This window comes from Photinus pyralis, unplaced genomic scaffold, assembly GCF_008802855.1.
Source record: "Photinus pyralis isolate 1611_PpyrPB1 unplaced genomic scaffold, Ppyr1.3 Ppyr1.4_LG3b, whole genome shotgun sequence".
Lineage (NCBI taxonomy): Eukaryota > Metazoa > Arthropoda > Insecta > Coleoptera > Lampyridae > Photinus > Photinus pyralis.
The window spans coordinates 7,719,504-7,735,769 of record NW_022170510.1 but is presented as its reverse complement, the minus strand read 5'-3'; the positions used below and the strand labels follow the sequence as shown (position 1 = coordinate 7,735,769).

General features: G+C 35.0%; 1 protein-coding gene across 5 annotated transcripts in view; it reads right to left on the bottom strand.

The window, feature by feature from the left end:
* Positions 1–1,922: 1,922 nt before the first annotated feature.
* Positions 1,923–16,266, bottom strand: part of LOC116167158 (importin-9) — a 31,445-nt gene continuing 17,101 nt past the window's right edge. For all 5 annotated transcript variants that reach the window (XM_031482402.1, XM_031482401.1, XM_031482399.1 and 2 more), the window contains 6 exons: positions 11,996–12,595; positions 10,863–11,245; positions 10,654–10,813; positions 10,236–10,604; positions 3,804–4,246; positions 1,923–3,752 (listed from right to left, as the gene is read on the bottom strand). In XM_031482402.1, coding sequence (XP_031338262.1) covers positions 3,209–3,752; positions 3,804–4,246; positions 10,236–10,604; positions 10,654–10,813; positions 10,863–11,245; positions 11,996–12,595 — 2,499 coding nt within the window. In that variant the 3' untranslated portion in view covers positions 1,923–3,208. The remainder of the gene's footprint in view (positions 3,753–3,803; positions 4,247–10,235; positions 10,605–10,653; positions 10,814–10,862; positions 11,246–11,995; positions 12,596–16,266) is intronic.

The window sequence follows — 16,266 nt, the reverse complement described above, 5'->3', positions numbered from 1 at the left end:
GTTTTCCCGAGAAATTTGGTGCAGTCGATTTTTGGTAAAAAAGGAAGGTTATACACTGCCTTTTTTTGAGCCCCGAAAAAAAATTGTCTCAGATCGATCCGGAAAAAAAAATTTCTTATAGAATGTGGCCTGTAGAATCCATAATTTCAAACAGTTCCAAGATTGGGCTACTAGTTCAAAAGTTACAGCCCTTTGAATTTTTTTTCGAAATTGGTTTCTAGTCTATAACTTTTGATTGAGAAGTCTGATCGAAAAAGTACGAATTGTTTTGGATTCTGCGCACCAAAATTAATAAGAAAAAGTGTTTTCCCGAGAAATTTTGGTGCAGTCGATTTTTGGTAAAAAAGGAAGGTTGTACACTGCCTTTTTTTGAAGCCCTCAAAAAAAATTGTCTCAGATCGACCCGGAAAAAAATTTTTCTTATAGAATGTGGCCTGTAGAATTCATAATTTCAAACAGTTCCAAGATGGGGCTACTAGTTCAAAATTTACAGCCCTTTGAATTTTCTTTCTAGTCTATAACTTTTGATTGAGAAGTCTGATGGAAAAAGTACGAATTGTTTTGGATTGGAAAAAATGAGGGAACGTACAGTGGCAGAGGGAATGGACTCACATAGAAACTGCAGGGTAGACAAAAAGATTAATTCCGACAATCGACACGTGTAGGTGCAGAATACAACAGGGCATACAAATTATTTTGTTGGTTCCATTTTTGAGCGGTCCCATGGTTGCCTCAGGGTGAATAAAGAAAAAAGACTTTCTTTGAATGGAGTTAGAGGGGAACAGACAGCGAGAACAAGCCATGGGGAAAATAGGGGAGAGCACACCAAATGTCTAATGGAGTTAGCGCTCAGAAATAGCTTTACATGGACCTACAGTTTACATAGAAAGGACTGCATGACATCTTTATATGTAGGAATGCAATTTATGCAATCGAAGTATATCCATTCTTATTTGAAATTTTAATTACCTATCTACATATTTTCTATTTCACGTAATCATACAAAAATCATTTCAAGTTTTACATTTAACCAAAGAATATTATTAGTTACTCTTTGTTTTAACTCTGTTTTTCTATGTATTTTAGCCACTCCAACAATCTGGGCTTAAACTGCTAAGATGATTGAAATGGGGGTGTAAAGTAAAGCATTGCTAGGATCATGCTGAGAAACTTGTAGTCACAGAAACACCTGTTGTAGGTGGTTTTTTACTGTATTTTTTTTACCTAAAACACCACTCAAGGTTTTAAACAGTCTGCCATGATCTAAAATCGGCTGAAACGCTATCCGAAACTGTAATTAAAACAACTAAAACTATGCTGAAACGTTTCTGAGTAATGCAGCTCTCATTTTGCCTTTATATATACATTCCGGCTTCCGATGGGCAGGTACTCGGGATAACGTTTGTTATGTTCTATATATAAAAAAAACATGGCCGTTTTTCTGAACATCGAGTCAGGATACATACTTTTGACTTCAGTCATAGGGCTCTATGCTTCAGTATAACAGTAAATTAGCCAAGTATTCATTGAAATAAATTGAATGTAAGATGCCACTTAACACTCTGAATACGCTAGGACTATATGAGTTACCCCTTCGCTATCATGCTCTGTTGCCCCAATCATACACATGAACAACGAAAACGTACAAAATTCAATTCACACTATAGTCGCAGACAATCAGATATACAGAAAATGTGATTTCATAAAGGAGTTTTATCTATGCCAAGGAAGTGTTAAAAAACCCAATTGCATTAATTTAAATTTCAACATGATTAATTTATACATGCAATTACTTCCGCACTTGCTTATTAGGTTTAGCTGTTGTACTGGTCATCAGAACAAACGACACAGGCAACACGATTTACAATAAAATTATTGAAATGGTGGGGTTGCGGGGTTAGTCTATATACAATCACTTTTGTTAGGAACTTTTTAATTTGAATATAAAACTTATAAAATTTAATATAAAATCTCTTTACCTATTTATCACCGATATAGTTAAGTGGCAAATTTGCACCTGAGATTATTTAATAAACAGACCGTAACGATCACTAACTTGCGTGCAATACAAAAGAGCAGTTTCATAGACGATATCATTATGTTACCACAGAAATCACAGTTCATCTACAGAAAGAACAAAACAAGAAAGAGACTGCTGTTTTTTGTATTGCGTGGCAATGACTTTCAGTCTTATTCAATGTTAGATCTAACAATAGGGAAAACTTACAGGAACTAGACAAACAAAAACATATAAATAGGTAAGAAAAACAAATAAATCAAATTTCAAAATCAATACTTAAATCAAACTAAAATATAACTCTGTAACGTGCAAAAAGTGACGGCAGTGCATCTAATAATTTTTTGTATAGTACAAAATCATACGTGCCAATCATGAACGGTGGCGACTACCTAACTAAGGTCTGACGGCACCTGCCACGAATAGCACTATGATTTTATACCCTACAAACTCGAGTAAAGCTATAACGAAATATCAAACAAATAAAAAAGCCTTTGTGAAAAGAGTTACCCCAAATTCGATTACAGGCCGGATTGTAACAAGGGTAATAATTTTATAAAGGCTAAATATTAAAGGAACACAAAAACACTTATTACTAAATGAAGAATACATTTCTGTAGCTTACACATTCATCATTTATTCTTCTTTGTCAATCCCTTTCTGTGACATGGTACTTATTTCACCAAGTCCCTGTTTGCGTATCGATGTTAAACTGAAGTGTTGCATATTTCAACAAGGTGTGCATCACAGATTGATTACTCCTCACTTGACTAAATCTACGTTTTACATAAGTACCATAACAACATATATTTAATTAATACTGAACATATACTTACGCACCAACAAACTTTATAACATAATTTAGTGAGTATCATAAAATTTGTACTAACCAAAAGATAATCTAACAACTATAATAAAATAATACCACAGTTAGCTTTAATTAAATCTGACAAAGTTGCTAAGATTGTTTCTTAATTAATGCTGTCAAGAAACCTCAAACGAATAACAATTTCTGTTTCTAAATGCACTTTAATGTCTTTGGTTCATATTTTTAAAAAAGCCCGGGAAATATTTTGGTTCAAGAGTGAAAATTGGAAAACTAGACTTTGTCAGATTTATTCACAAAAATACAAATCAAACAATCACATTGCAAAAGGCACATGACTGTTGTCATAACGATCAACTTCCACCTTACTCAAACGTTACCGAATCATTTATTTGCCGTAAGAACTCTTTTTCCCAGTTATCCAACAGGTGGACGTAATTGTAGAAAAAAGGATCGTTGGAGCACTTACTAAAAAAAATTTGTAGATACTCAACTACATTGATGCTATATATCGGATCGTTGACATCCAGGGGATCTAAACTCTCCTCTACAATGCTTTCCTCTTCTTCGCTACTTATATAATCTGAATCACCAGAACTTGACCCGTCTGGTGGGTCCACAGAATCATCGTCTCTTGACGTTGAAGCCTGACCGAACGAACGTCGCCATACGTGTCTACTTTCCACAGTTTGATTGTCGGTTGCTGCACGAGACACGAGCCATTTGCAAGTCTCCAATAAAGCCCTTATAATATCCAACAGAATAGGATGTTCTGTAGTATTTATGGGCATCGAAGTGGAGCAGCTTGGTTGGTTGACATCCTCTTTAACGTAACTAACTTTTATATCTAGAATGCGCCTATCTTGTTGAGTTATCGCAAGCTCAACCACACGACATAATGCTACAGTGCTAGAAAATATAAGATTATTTAAAGGTTTAGCCTTTGTGGGTAATACTTACTGTAAATGTAAGAAATATTTTTTATCCAAAGAATACTTAGTTGAAGATAATTTCCCAAGAATAAATGCCAAGGCACTTTGTCCTCTCGGTCCGGGTATTAACGTTAGAAAATGAACTGTCGCATCAAAATGGCAAAAGAAGAGATAGGAAAATATTCCTAATAATGGTGCCTTCACTGGTGCGCTACCCGCCCGTTGTACTGCACTCAATAGACCTCTTAAGACAAAAGAAAAGTGTTGGTCCAGCTGACATCCTAATGTGTGCATTGCCGTTATGAAGAAACGACCAACCTCCTCGCACATATATTCACTTTTTGTAGGGTCCAGCAAGCATTTAAGAATGTTTAATACACACTCGCTTCCAGTGCGGCCGTCGTTATCCTGGAATGTCAGAACTCGAGATGTTGCCTTGCATAGGTAACTACGAAGACATTCTGAGCTCAGCTGAAATGAAAGAACAAAAAATTTTGGTACACATTGCTAGTTTTCTTTTGCTAAAAGACAAGCATAATTTTTTCTTTGCATCATCTTTAAAAAAACTATATTTAGTATACAAAGGCAGTAAAATCAATTTTTCTCCTTGTTCGTTTTATGTTAAGGTAAGCTGGTTCAAAATTGTTTATGTTTTAAGGTTAAAATGTCAAAAGTTGGCACACAAAGTGTCATTGTATTACTGATCCAGCGAACAATGAAGTGTCCAATCCGAAAATATCGCTTAGATTATACAGGCTGATTCAAATTCGAGGACCACCATGGGAATCTCGGAAACTGTAAGAGATAAGTAGGTAGTTTAAATTGAGCAAAGTTGCGTATTTTGATGCTTAACAAACTGCCATTTTGAAACTGAAAAAATTCCGACTACTTTCTGAGATATCCTGAAAGAAACAAAATTTTACAAAATCGTTTTTATTTGTTATTCAACGCCATTTTGTAGAGGGAAAAAAGTCCTTTATTGCACTTGGTGAGTGCTGACAGAAGTGACACACAAGTTTAGACTACTTCTTTCTCTCTCACACTCCTTGGCAATTTTATCTAAATCGTCCACGCCATTCCATACACTGCACATGCGAAAGAAACGTCCTTGATGGCTCGAAGGACCATGTCCAATGTCGGGGCAGAAGACTTTGGACATGAGGGGAATGCCCCCTCATCTCGAACATCAAACACAGTCCTACATTACGAGGAAGAAAAAAAAATTCTGCTCCAGACGAATTTCATCGGTAAACCCACGCAAAGTTATAAGGAAGTGGATAGAGCAGGGAAGGGGAAATAAATTTAAAAGAGGGCCACATAAAATAATTACAGCATTTAAGCGGGCCAAAGAGGATAAGGAACAAAAAATCAGCTTGACAAAAATTATTATTTGGATGCCCTGAGTCGAATGAAATTTTAACTGTTTAATTATAACATCGAAATTTGGCTCCAAATTAGTGGGAGAAGTTCGCAAAACGCTCTCTAGATATTCCTCAGTCATCCTGTCATTTGTTTTTACGAATATAAATGACTGGTACTAACCGCGAGCCGGATCAAACCATGGGCCGGACTTCGCTATTTCCCCATTTTGTGTTTTTTTTTATTTATTTATTTAACGAAAATACCATTTTTACAAAGAAATACAAAACATAATATCTATAGCAAAAGGTAACAAGACGAAGTGTGACTATAAATTTAGTCCAATCAATCACTTACAGCACAGATTAAATACAACAGATAGCTCACCTCAATGCATTTTATTTGTTAACAAAATTAAGGATAAAATATCCTTAATTTAAATACCTTGGGTATCCTTAAACGCGCCCTCTATTTGCAAAATAAAATAACGCCACTCTAATTCAGTTCAACTAATTTACAAAGTTTGTTTATTCGACTATAGATGACACACAGTAGGGTTACAAACCCGCAAGGAATTTTTATTTACTCGCTTCTGCGGTATATAAATATACGATATATAATGCTGGCGGGTTTGTTTTCATACACGACATCAAAATCTAGTTTGCGATTAAACTTGAACTTGAATTCCCATTCTAAATTATGTTTTTTTCGTTTGTGTTTTATATTTATTTTTTTTGCAAAGTACGAACTAACTACTTAATTAGTAAAAAAGGAAACAAATGCTATTGCAAAATTAGCCAGATTTTGTACTTAATCTGGCATGAATAACTATGCAATACGGAGGCAGGTGTTTGAGTAAACACGCGCGTAATGCTTTCTTTTGTAACACGAAACTGCTCCATGCACAGATTACATTACATTGATGACGATTACATTACAATGTAATCTGAGTTCAAGGGAACATTTTGTCCTAGCCCCAGCTAGAAAACTATTGTTACCGTCTGTCCGGTGTTCTGTTTGTCCATCATACTATGACTCGGCCCCTACATTGTTCTCTAGTACAGGGCGGCATGTCTTTACCCGTGGCAATGTATTTTATTTTTATGACCGGGCACCTATAATGAAAAATTTTTTGTCCATCACTCTTATAGTCAGGGAAACATTTCGGCTGCCATATTTTGGATTTAAAGGTTTAAATGTCAAAATGGAGTCTGGCAACAGGGCGCATCGTTTGTAGCACAAAACGCTGTTACATATGCTTTTTTCAGAAATGTCTCCCTGACTCTATTAGGTATATCTATATTATACATATAAAACTAGACATTTTCATACAAACACAGGAATTTTCATAATTATTATTAGTCCAGGCTATAAATAGCTCTAAAATAATTTATTTTCAAAAAAAATTAGTTACCGGGCGAAACGGGGTTTTTCAGGCAGGTGAAATGATTAGAAATTGTGAAAAAATAATTAAAACAGCTGTATTTTTCCGCGGGTGAAATCCCTGGGGTTGAAAGTGGTGTTTTGCAAATTGTGGAAAAACTATTAATTCTAGACGAAAATGTTGAATGTAAAAGTTATAGAGATTAAAATGAGCAACTTTTGCATCTGCACTATTTTCACATATAGGTACCTCAAATTTTCCTAGAAAAACCGTTTTTTTCGTTTTTTATTCTTATTTCTTATTTGGAGGAAACATAGCTTTTTTTATGATAAAAAAGGAGATAATTTTTGGGCCCATAAAGTTGAACCGTTTCCGAGATCTCACGATTTCTGAAAAAAACACCTCTTTTTCGAAGGAATGAAAAATCTATTGGTCATGCTCATGAGTGATAAAGGTGTATTGATATTGATAAAAGAGCAGCCGAAGTAGGTGAAGAATTGATACCACCGAAGTTCAAAAAACTATATGAGCATCAGTACGATGGGTTTAAGAAGTGGTGCCGCATAAAAATGTAGAACAACCTACTGAAAATGTCTTTCATCCAACTTTGTCCAACAATTCCAACAAATTGCAAAATACCAGTTTCCACCCCTTTCAACCTCCGCGATTTCACCCGCGGAAAAATTCAGCGTAGTCGATAGTAAAAGATTTTGTACTGTGGTGTTGTAGAAAGTAGTGTAGTAGACTAAATGAACGCTCGCCTTCTGCCGATGTGACGTAATTTTGCATACGGGCTCCAGGACCCGGTTTGCCCCCCTTGTCGGCGGTCCTGCTCTAGTATAGCTGTGTTTAATAGAAATAAGATGGGTTTTGAAGTGAAGTGAAGTGAAGCTACTTATATCAAGAAAACGAAATTTGTCAAGAGCACCCACTCCATTTTTAGCGCATTTTTGCAAAAATTTTTTTTGTAAAAAGTAGCTTTTAATCTCACTTTGGCTGGCTGGCTGGCTGGTCGGCTGGCTGGCTGGCTGGCAGTAAATGCGCGCCCGTAGAAAAACGCTTGTAAAAAGACAAGGAGTGTACATGTAACTATCGGGGCCGTGTAATTAAGAACGTTAGGGATGGGGCTACAAGATTTGGAGTCGACGACATCTGGACGCCATCCCCGAGCGTATTATACTAACCTGGAGATTTTTCAGTTTTTATCTATCTTCTTCTACAGTTTTTCTCCGATTGTTTTCAAATTGGTGTCGTCGGGAAGATCTTGTCAACGCACACAACTCCTGCATGGCGGAATTTTGTTTTTTTTCCTAGGGGCGAAATAAACCACCTTTTGCGCGGCGCGCTTCGAGGGGTAGTCGACTTTGGGTGCCCAAAAGTTTCTTACAGCGCGAATCGCGGTCTCTCTTTCTCGTGTCACTAATAGAAGGTCGAGCTATGTGAAGTACCCAAAACTTGAATACGATTTTATGCCGGGATTTTAGCGAAATCTACCAAAATGTGAATTACGAATGAACGGGACGTCGGAACTGTGTATCGACAAAGGGAATGTGGTAACCCCCGACGAGATCTTACTGATGGTGGAGTCGAAACTTCAAATCCGAATTGTTGCGGGTGATCAGAAGTGGGTGTCGACAAAGGGAATATGGTAACCCCCAAAGGATTTTACTGATGGTGGAGTCAAAACTTCAAACGCGAATTGCGAGTGCACGGTAAGTGAGAAAATGGTACCGACAAAGTGAACGTGGTAGCTTTCGGCAAGATCTTATTGATGGTGGAGTCAATATTGGCTAATAAAACACTGATCTGCCACACAAAAATGCGCTGAAGTCCCTTCGATCTCACACGAGGACTTTGATCATTTTTTAGATACTTATACCAAAATTAAAAATGTTTGTAATTTGTAATTATGGTCGAATTAAATTTTTAACAACAAGAAGTAGGTTAGTAGGTAGGTCCCTACATATTCGGAAATACCACAGTTCATCCACAGATACGATTTTTATCGTGGAAATCAAGGTATAATAGTCAATAGATAGAAAATAAATATAGAATGTAAAATCTGTGAAGGAATTAAAAGTTACGATTACAAAGATGCAGTTCGGAGACAGTGCAAATAAATTCTTCATTGAAACTATTTGCATTTTCATTGCAATAATCGAAAAACTAGACAATGTAGTGACAGTGAAATAGGGAGCAGAGCAACGAAAATTAATTTGTTATGGTTCAAAATTGGAAATACTTGGTCTTGTGCTTTTGTACAAACTACTTTTTTTATGGAAATATTTAGGCATAAATGCCCGAATTGTACGAAAATCGACTGACAATATATTTCAGTGCCATACTACTTATATATTTTATTTTTTTCAAGTAACCTACGGCCTCGCCTAAGGCAATTGTGAATTGCTGATTACTATTTTTTTTTAATGGATGAATATAAAAAGGAACTCCTCAGCCTCCAAAGGCGTTACGATGAAGTCCCTAAGGACTCAAGAGTACGACGACGAAGTGGCCAAGGACAAAGTCGATGTACTTGAAACCAGAGTGATGATTCAGAAGTCAGGACAAGAACTTAATGTCGATGACTGCCCCCTCGTTAGACAACCATAAGTAGTAGATACTTCTTGATTTATTTTGTGTTTATTTGACAACGTTACCTTTACTGCACTACTACTATTAAGGTTTTTAAATTAATATGTTCATTTGTTTTTATTTTATCACTTTCAATGTTTTGTCCTAATGAATTGCCCTATAAATATAAAACAAGTTGTAAATCAGCATATGCATGATTAAAGCGCATTTTTGGTAATGCAGGTCAGTATTTTAGTAGCGAAGTTTAAAATTATCGATCTCACGAGTAATTTTGGCTGCGTTAAATAATTAATTTGATTTAATTTCAATTGAGGGTACGTCTTTATTTTGTAAAACAAATCACAAAGTAAATAAGTTTTTATACTGGTAGCGCTATCTAACGGTAAAATTATAGCACCCCCGAAACCCATACCGAAATTATTTTCTTCAATTATCGATCTCACAAGTAATCTAACTCAAAATAGACTAGTGCCTGCACATCTACACTATAGCAGAAAGCTTTTAGTGAAAATTTGAATTCTCTAGCTATTGTAGTTGTTGAGATCTCACGCGGACAGCCGGCCTGCCAGCCATAACGAATATAATATAAAAAACTATGACATCTTGTATTGCCAAAGGTTCAATTTTTAGATTTTGTTAATAATTAATATTATAAGAAATGTTAAAATATTTTTTGTCTTTGTTATATATGATGTTAATTTTATTGTTATTCTACTCATATATTTAAATTTTTCTTTTTATTACTGTACTTGCTTGCGTATTTGTTACATGGATTTTGTCCGTTAATTGGATACTCATCTGTTGGGCAAAATATACATTATTATTATTATTATAATAAAATATTCAAATTAAAGTCAGTTTCAGATTTTTTGGCGTTGTAATATTTGAGTAGCACTCAATTATGTCATTTAATGCTTTTCTAAACAGTTTTGGTAATAAAGTCGTATACGTCATTTTCCTTAATCTATTGGTCTCTCAGACCGGTGCGTGCGCTCGAGTTACAAAATATGGTGCGTGTTGTGAAAGGTTAACAATAAGAATAAAATTTAAGATTTTGATTTACATGCCCATATCAATGCGAAACAAATTATGCTTGTCACATGTAATTATTATAATTGTATTTACCTGTATAACCGATGTATCATCAACCCTCGAGATGATCGTTGATACCGGAATAAATCCGTAGACAACCAGCTCATTGCTGATTGGCTCTTCTGAATACTTGACTAAAATCGTTAAAATGCTAATCGCGTTACATTGCACATTGTAAGACGTAATCGGGCGACTGTGCGGAGAGATAATTTCATTTGTCAAATCCACAAAGACGGGTAAAAACTTCTCCTGGAATGTCTTTGCGCACGAACTATTCGAGCATATTTCCTTAATGATAACTTGCAAATGATCGACAATTTTATAATTGAGCAAACTCTTATCAAACATGTTGATTATAAACAATATTAATTTCTCCGCAATGCAATCGGCAAATGGACCCAACTGCGAAATAATACTGATATCAAATGAGAGCATCAGTACACGATCTTACCTTTAACAGTTGAACTAACGCAGACAGGCCCATCGGTAGAATAGCGCCACCTAGACCATCTAATGTATCCATTAAAGCATATGCTAACGTTTGACGAAGTTCTATATATACAGACTTGTATTCTGATTGGTTAGCTGTACGCATATGTAAATAAAGTGATCTGAAATTTCAATGGGTATCAACCGAAAATAAACTTTAAAAATAATTACCTTATGGCTGAAAATGTCAATATAAAAGACGAGGCATTCAAATTGTCAGCAATAGTTCTTATGTAAGCAGGCGCATTGTTGCCCAATATTGAAGAGTATTGTCCTCCTAACCACATAATGCGCGCTAGCATTAGCCATGACGGACAAGGTCCCACTTCGGCTGCCCATCGATTTAAATAATTCATAATATCAAAGTTTTGCAGTACCTTATGGCTATGCGCGTTAAGAACGAAATCCCTTAAACAGCCAACTGCGTACATTGTGGCCTCCTGAATACGCCAAAAATATGATTCAGTTTTCGCCGTGCTACAGACGATGTGCCTATCCACCGCATCAGTGATGGCATTTATCATTGTGGGCGCATATACTCGACGCGACAGGAACTGAAATACATAAAAATGACTTGACAAAATAATTCTAACAATATTAAAAACATTTTTCAAAATTTACATATATTTCGGGCGCTTCTGACACAAAGACCAATGCTTGGTATTGTATCAAAAATTGGGGGCTACCTACGCATTTTTGTTTGGGCTCCTATTCTTTACTAGACATGAAGGTTTATTGAGATTGAGATTAGGAGTTCCAGAAGAAGGTGCTTTCTGAAACTATCGAAGGTTTAGCAGCTGTGGAGTTTCGAGACAGTCTGTCGTCTTATTCCGTATATCATTTTCTGAACTGATGAAGGGATTTGGGTATAAAAATGCTACAAAGGACCTAGGGAGCAAAAATGTGATGATACTAGAAATCTTTGGTATATGCACGAAATGCGGTTTCAAAGATGTGTAATAAAACCCAAAGATTCTGAGAAAGTGATGCAAATCTTGACGAAACAATATAAAGCTCTAGAAAGCGTGTAATTATACTAAAATGCACTTTAGTTTCACAACCTTTGAAGGGGAACCAGAAATCTTTCACTGTGATTTTCGATTTCGAACGGTCTGTAATGGGTCTGGGAGGCAATATAAGTTTTAGTAATGTGGAATATACTGTATTGCTTTTAATATAGAAAGAAATGCATAATTAAATGCTTCTACTTGTTGACCCTGATGTTACTCATTATATACAAATCAAAAGTAGTATCACTTATTTGAGAGCATCACATTGTATACTATAAATAATAAACCACTTACCACTAGGAAGTTTTTAGCTGCAAGTCTTAAAGAATTTTCAGAGAGTTCTTCATCTATATCCTCGTTGATGTAAACCTCCGGGTCACTTTTCCACCGTACCTCCATATCTTTGGGAATTGCCAGAAACAAAATAGTGTGATGCACCAAATCGGGCATGACATTTAAAATGTTAGGCAAGTGACAGTCAAGTTTTAAAATTGACTTGATTACATCAAATACATTTTCGACCAATATGTAAAATAATGGTGTATTTTGTTCGTTTTCTTCAGGATCCCGATATGGGAGCGTTTCATTAACGAGCATTTCATCAAATATCATTCCGCATCGATACAACATTTCCCAAATGGTCGGCAATATGTCGATAATTGTTTTTGATACGATCGCTGGTATTTTGTGTAATAACGTGGTGAACACATTTAAAATGTTGTGCTTCAGCACGTAGTCGCTTTGAGTGGGATGTGGTAAAGTTAACTGTCTTTGGCACACCATACAAAAATTTGTAATAAGTGCAGTGATTTCAGTGTGTTGAAGTATGCACTTCTTGAAAGGAAAACTGGTAAAGATCATCATGGTCTTTGCGCGAGTCTCTGTACTATATTCCTAAAAAAAATATACTAATAGAATAAATAGAACCAGAACAAATTTTCTATGGAGTTACAGCAAAACATTTTCAGTGTCCGTTAGTGCAGCATTAGGTATATAATTAAAAGACAATGTTGACGAAATGCTGCAACAAGTCAGTTTAGTTTGCAGCAAAATCGAGCTCATTTGAAGTTGATGGTTTGGTCATGAAAAATGTGACCATAATTTTAACAAATCATCATCATAATTATCAATTAACGATTAATTGATAAATATCAGACCAGACAGACTTTGAGTTATCATAATACCTGTACCCCAGAGGCAAATTATATTGTCATTTTTTGTTAAAAAAATAAGTTCTTTGGACACTTTCTTATGGAACCAGCCTTTATTTTAAGAGAAAAAATAGAACTAAAAAAATACACTGCCTAGGCCCCTAGGGCGAGACTCAGGAGTAGAAAGTCTACCCCTGCTCTTCCATCTAACCCATAATGATTCCACTTAAGGCTCCTCTGTAGTCAATTTATATTTCAGTGTTATTGCAATTGGTTAGACCACCAACAATACACACTGCTACATGATCTCCTTGAGTGAAACCAACGATGTATCTATCCTCAGTTTTGCATATATTCTCTTCATTTATTGTTAAACACAATAGACCATGAATAATGATCAAGGACTAATTATGTAAACAAGTTTATCGAAAAGCTGTACAATATTTGACTGGAGATGCACAAATCCCTATTTCTGTTACCGTTGAATAAATTACCTATTCAATGCATTTACTGCATTTTTCTATAATAACACCTGCTGTAAATTACGTGGTTTTCATGTACTTAGTGCCTAGTGGACTAGATTAGCATTGTTTGTTATAACATTTTTTAATTACCCCTTTATTTCTTGTGATTTATTCTAATCATTTTTACTGATTTATAGATTTTTATATGTAGTTATTAGGTACATGTGCATGAATGAATTCACTTAGGTATGGTAGATCCTAACAAAACCGGCACTTCGAACACCTAAATTAAATCTTTCTTTACTTATATACAAGGGTGAACAACAAAAAAAATTGTATGTTTTTCATAAAAATGGTAGCTAACATTTAAAATTCTGTTACAATGATTAAAAGTATAACATTTATACTGATTCTAAATAAATCCTTATCTTTTTAAAAATTAATAACCATTGTACATTTCGCGTATTACTTATTTATATCTATGCACGACCCATGGAGAATTTTTCCGAACATCTTTTGTGCGGTAAGATGACTTCACTTTTTTGCCCTGAATTCAATGGTAAAAATAAAATTTACTTGATCCTCCTATTTTTTGAGGGACAAATATTCCTGTTGATAAAGTTGATATCAGTCCATATTGAAAAAAGAAGTAGGTAGTAGTAAAAATTTACCGGTTTCTGTCGCTACATAGTATTGGAAATTTGAAAAAAATTCGTCAAGTTGATGTGAAGTTTGTGGGACTCCATCAAAAGGTATTCTCAAACGGAAAGATAAATAGTCGAATTTTTTTAAAAGTGCAAGAATTTTTTTATATCCACCACTTTCACTAACTTGACTTTACATGAGCAAAACAGTGACACTTTGTTTTAAATAAAATTGTCAGTGTCGGCCATTAGTTATCGTATCCCGCTTAGGAATTTAACTAAAAAGGGGAATTGTATTTATATCGGTAGCGTTTCTTTTATATAACATACCACGACGTTTCCTATGTTTATGTTCCGCTAATAAGTGAAAAAATGCCTATGTGTCATTTGTTATCTATTGGGCGCAACTTTATGCACAACAAAGGGCATGTGCATCTTTTGCTTTTGGTCGCATTTCTCGAAATAGATAATTTTCACGAAAACTTACTCTTAGTCCAGTATGCAGATAATTTTGACCTGCAAAAGGTGGTGTAAAAGATTTTATTGTTTTAAATGGTCCATTTGGGTCCAAACAACATGTATTTGAAGAGAACGCACAGATTTTTTCTCGCCACAACTTTTGGCAGCCAAAAAACCTCAAAATTTTTGGTATTTATTTAGTTTTTCGCTTAAAACTCGAAAACAGTCCATATTTTATGAATAACACATCTTTAGTAAAGAAAACAAAATTATGCGTCGATAAAAAAAAACAAACAAAATCCGTCCAATAGAAAAATTTTTACAAGCGATCAAAAAACGCCCATTTTTTCCAACCAATTTCAAAAATTGGCCCAATTTTAACTTGGTGGTACTTTTTGATCTCTCTGATTGATGTTCTACAATCTTTAGGGAGGGGGAGTAGTGGAGTTTATCGTTCCTTTAGGAGCCACAACGCATTAAAAAAAGGTTAAACAAAGGTAAAATTTTTCTATTGGACCGATTTTGTTTGTTTTTTTTTGATCGCCGCAGAATTTTGTTTTCTTTAATTTACTAAAGAAGTCCTAACGTTTTGAGGTTTTTTGGCTGCCAAAAGTTGTGCCAGGAAAAAATTGGTGTGCACTCTTCAAATACATGATATTTGGACCCAAATGGGCCATCGTTTACACCACATTTTGCAGGAATCAGTCCTTCTGACTGCTCCGCATACTGGACTATCTGAGGAAACTGATAATGTTAGATGGGAAATATACACAAACGTGTAATTTAGTCATATTTGATTTGATCTAACTAAACAAAGTGCTACGCTTCTGGTAGTTTAAAAGCATTGTTATAAAACAGGGTTGATATTCAGCACTACTTATGATATAATATGTGAAGTACCTAGTATTGTACGTACCCCCCGCCCCGTCAAAGGGAGATACATACATACAGCCTCATTATAGGCTTTCTTGAAGCATCCTGATGGGATGCAAAAGGTTTTAGAAATAAAAAATTATTTCCAATGTACCTATAATAGGAAATCCATTTTTCGTCTTGGGAATATGTGACATTATGATTTACAAATCAACAGCATTCAAATAAATAAATAATAAATAGTAATTTATCTAATCCATATCATTAGGAAGGGCGTAACAATGCGTAGGGTAATGCCAGGTAGTTTCTTTTGTTTTCCCTTTCAAGTAATGAGTTGTCGCCTCAGGCGTTATAAGTGCAATTTGAGTTGCCTATCCTTACGTTAGCATTTTGATTTTTTCTGGAGATCACGAAACATATTTTTTTAAATATATGCCCTTATCACAATAGACGGAAATAATATCTTTAAGTACCGCCGTAAGAAATACTGTCGGATTTCAAAATTGGTGCTATAGGTTTTTCTACTCCCATTACAAAGACTGTTATTTACGAAAAACGATTTTTCTATTCATCGATCTTTTTAAAAAACTAAGACCGCTATTTCAACTTTTTTTAAGTACCGCCATTGAATTTATAAATTCAATGAATTTATAAATTCAATGGAACCGCCGTTCATTTCATCATTGCAAAGAATATCCACTATCGAGAATTTGTTAGACTTCAACTATAAAAGCAGCATTTCATAAGAAAGATTAGCTATTTTTCCCATATGGTGGATTGACTACAGAGGAGCCTTAATTGACATTGTTCTGGTCATTAGTAGGTAGAGATATAACACAGATTTTACATTGAATTACAGAAAAGGAATAAAAATATTAACAATAAGATAAAATAAGAAACAAAATTGAAAAGTGCTCTAATTATTATTGCCGTAGCAACTTAATAAATCCGCAAACACAATATACTTAGCAACA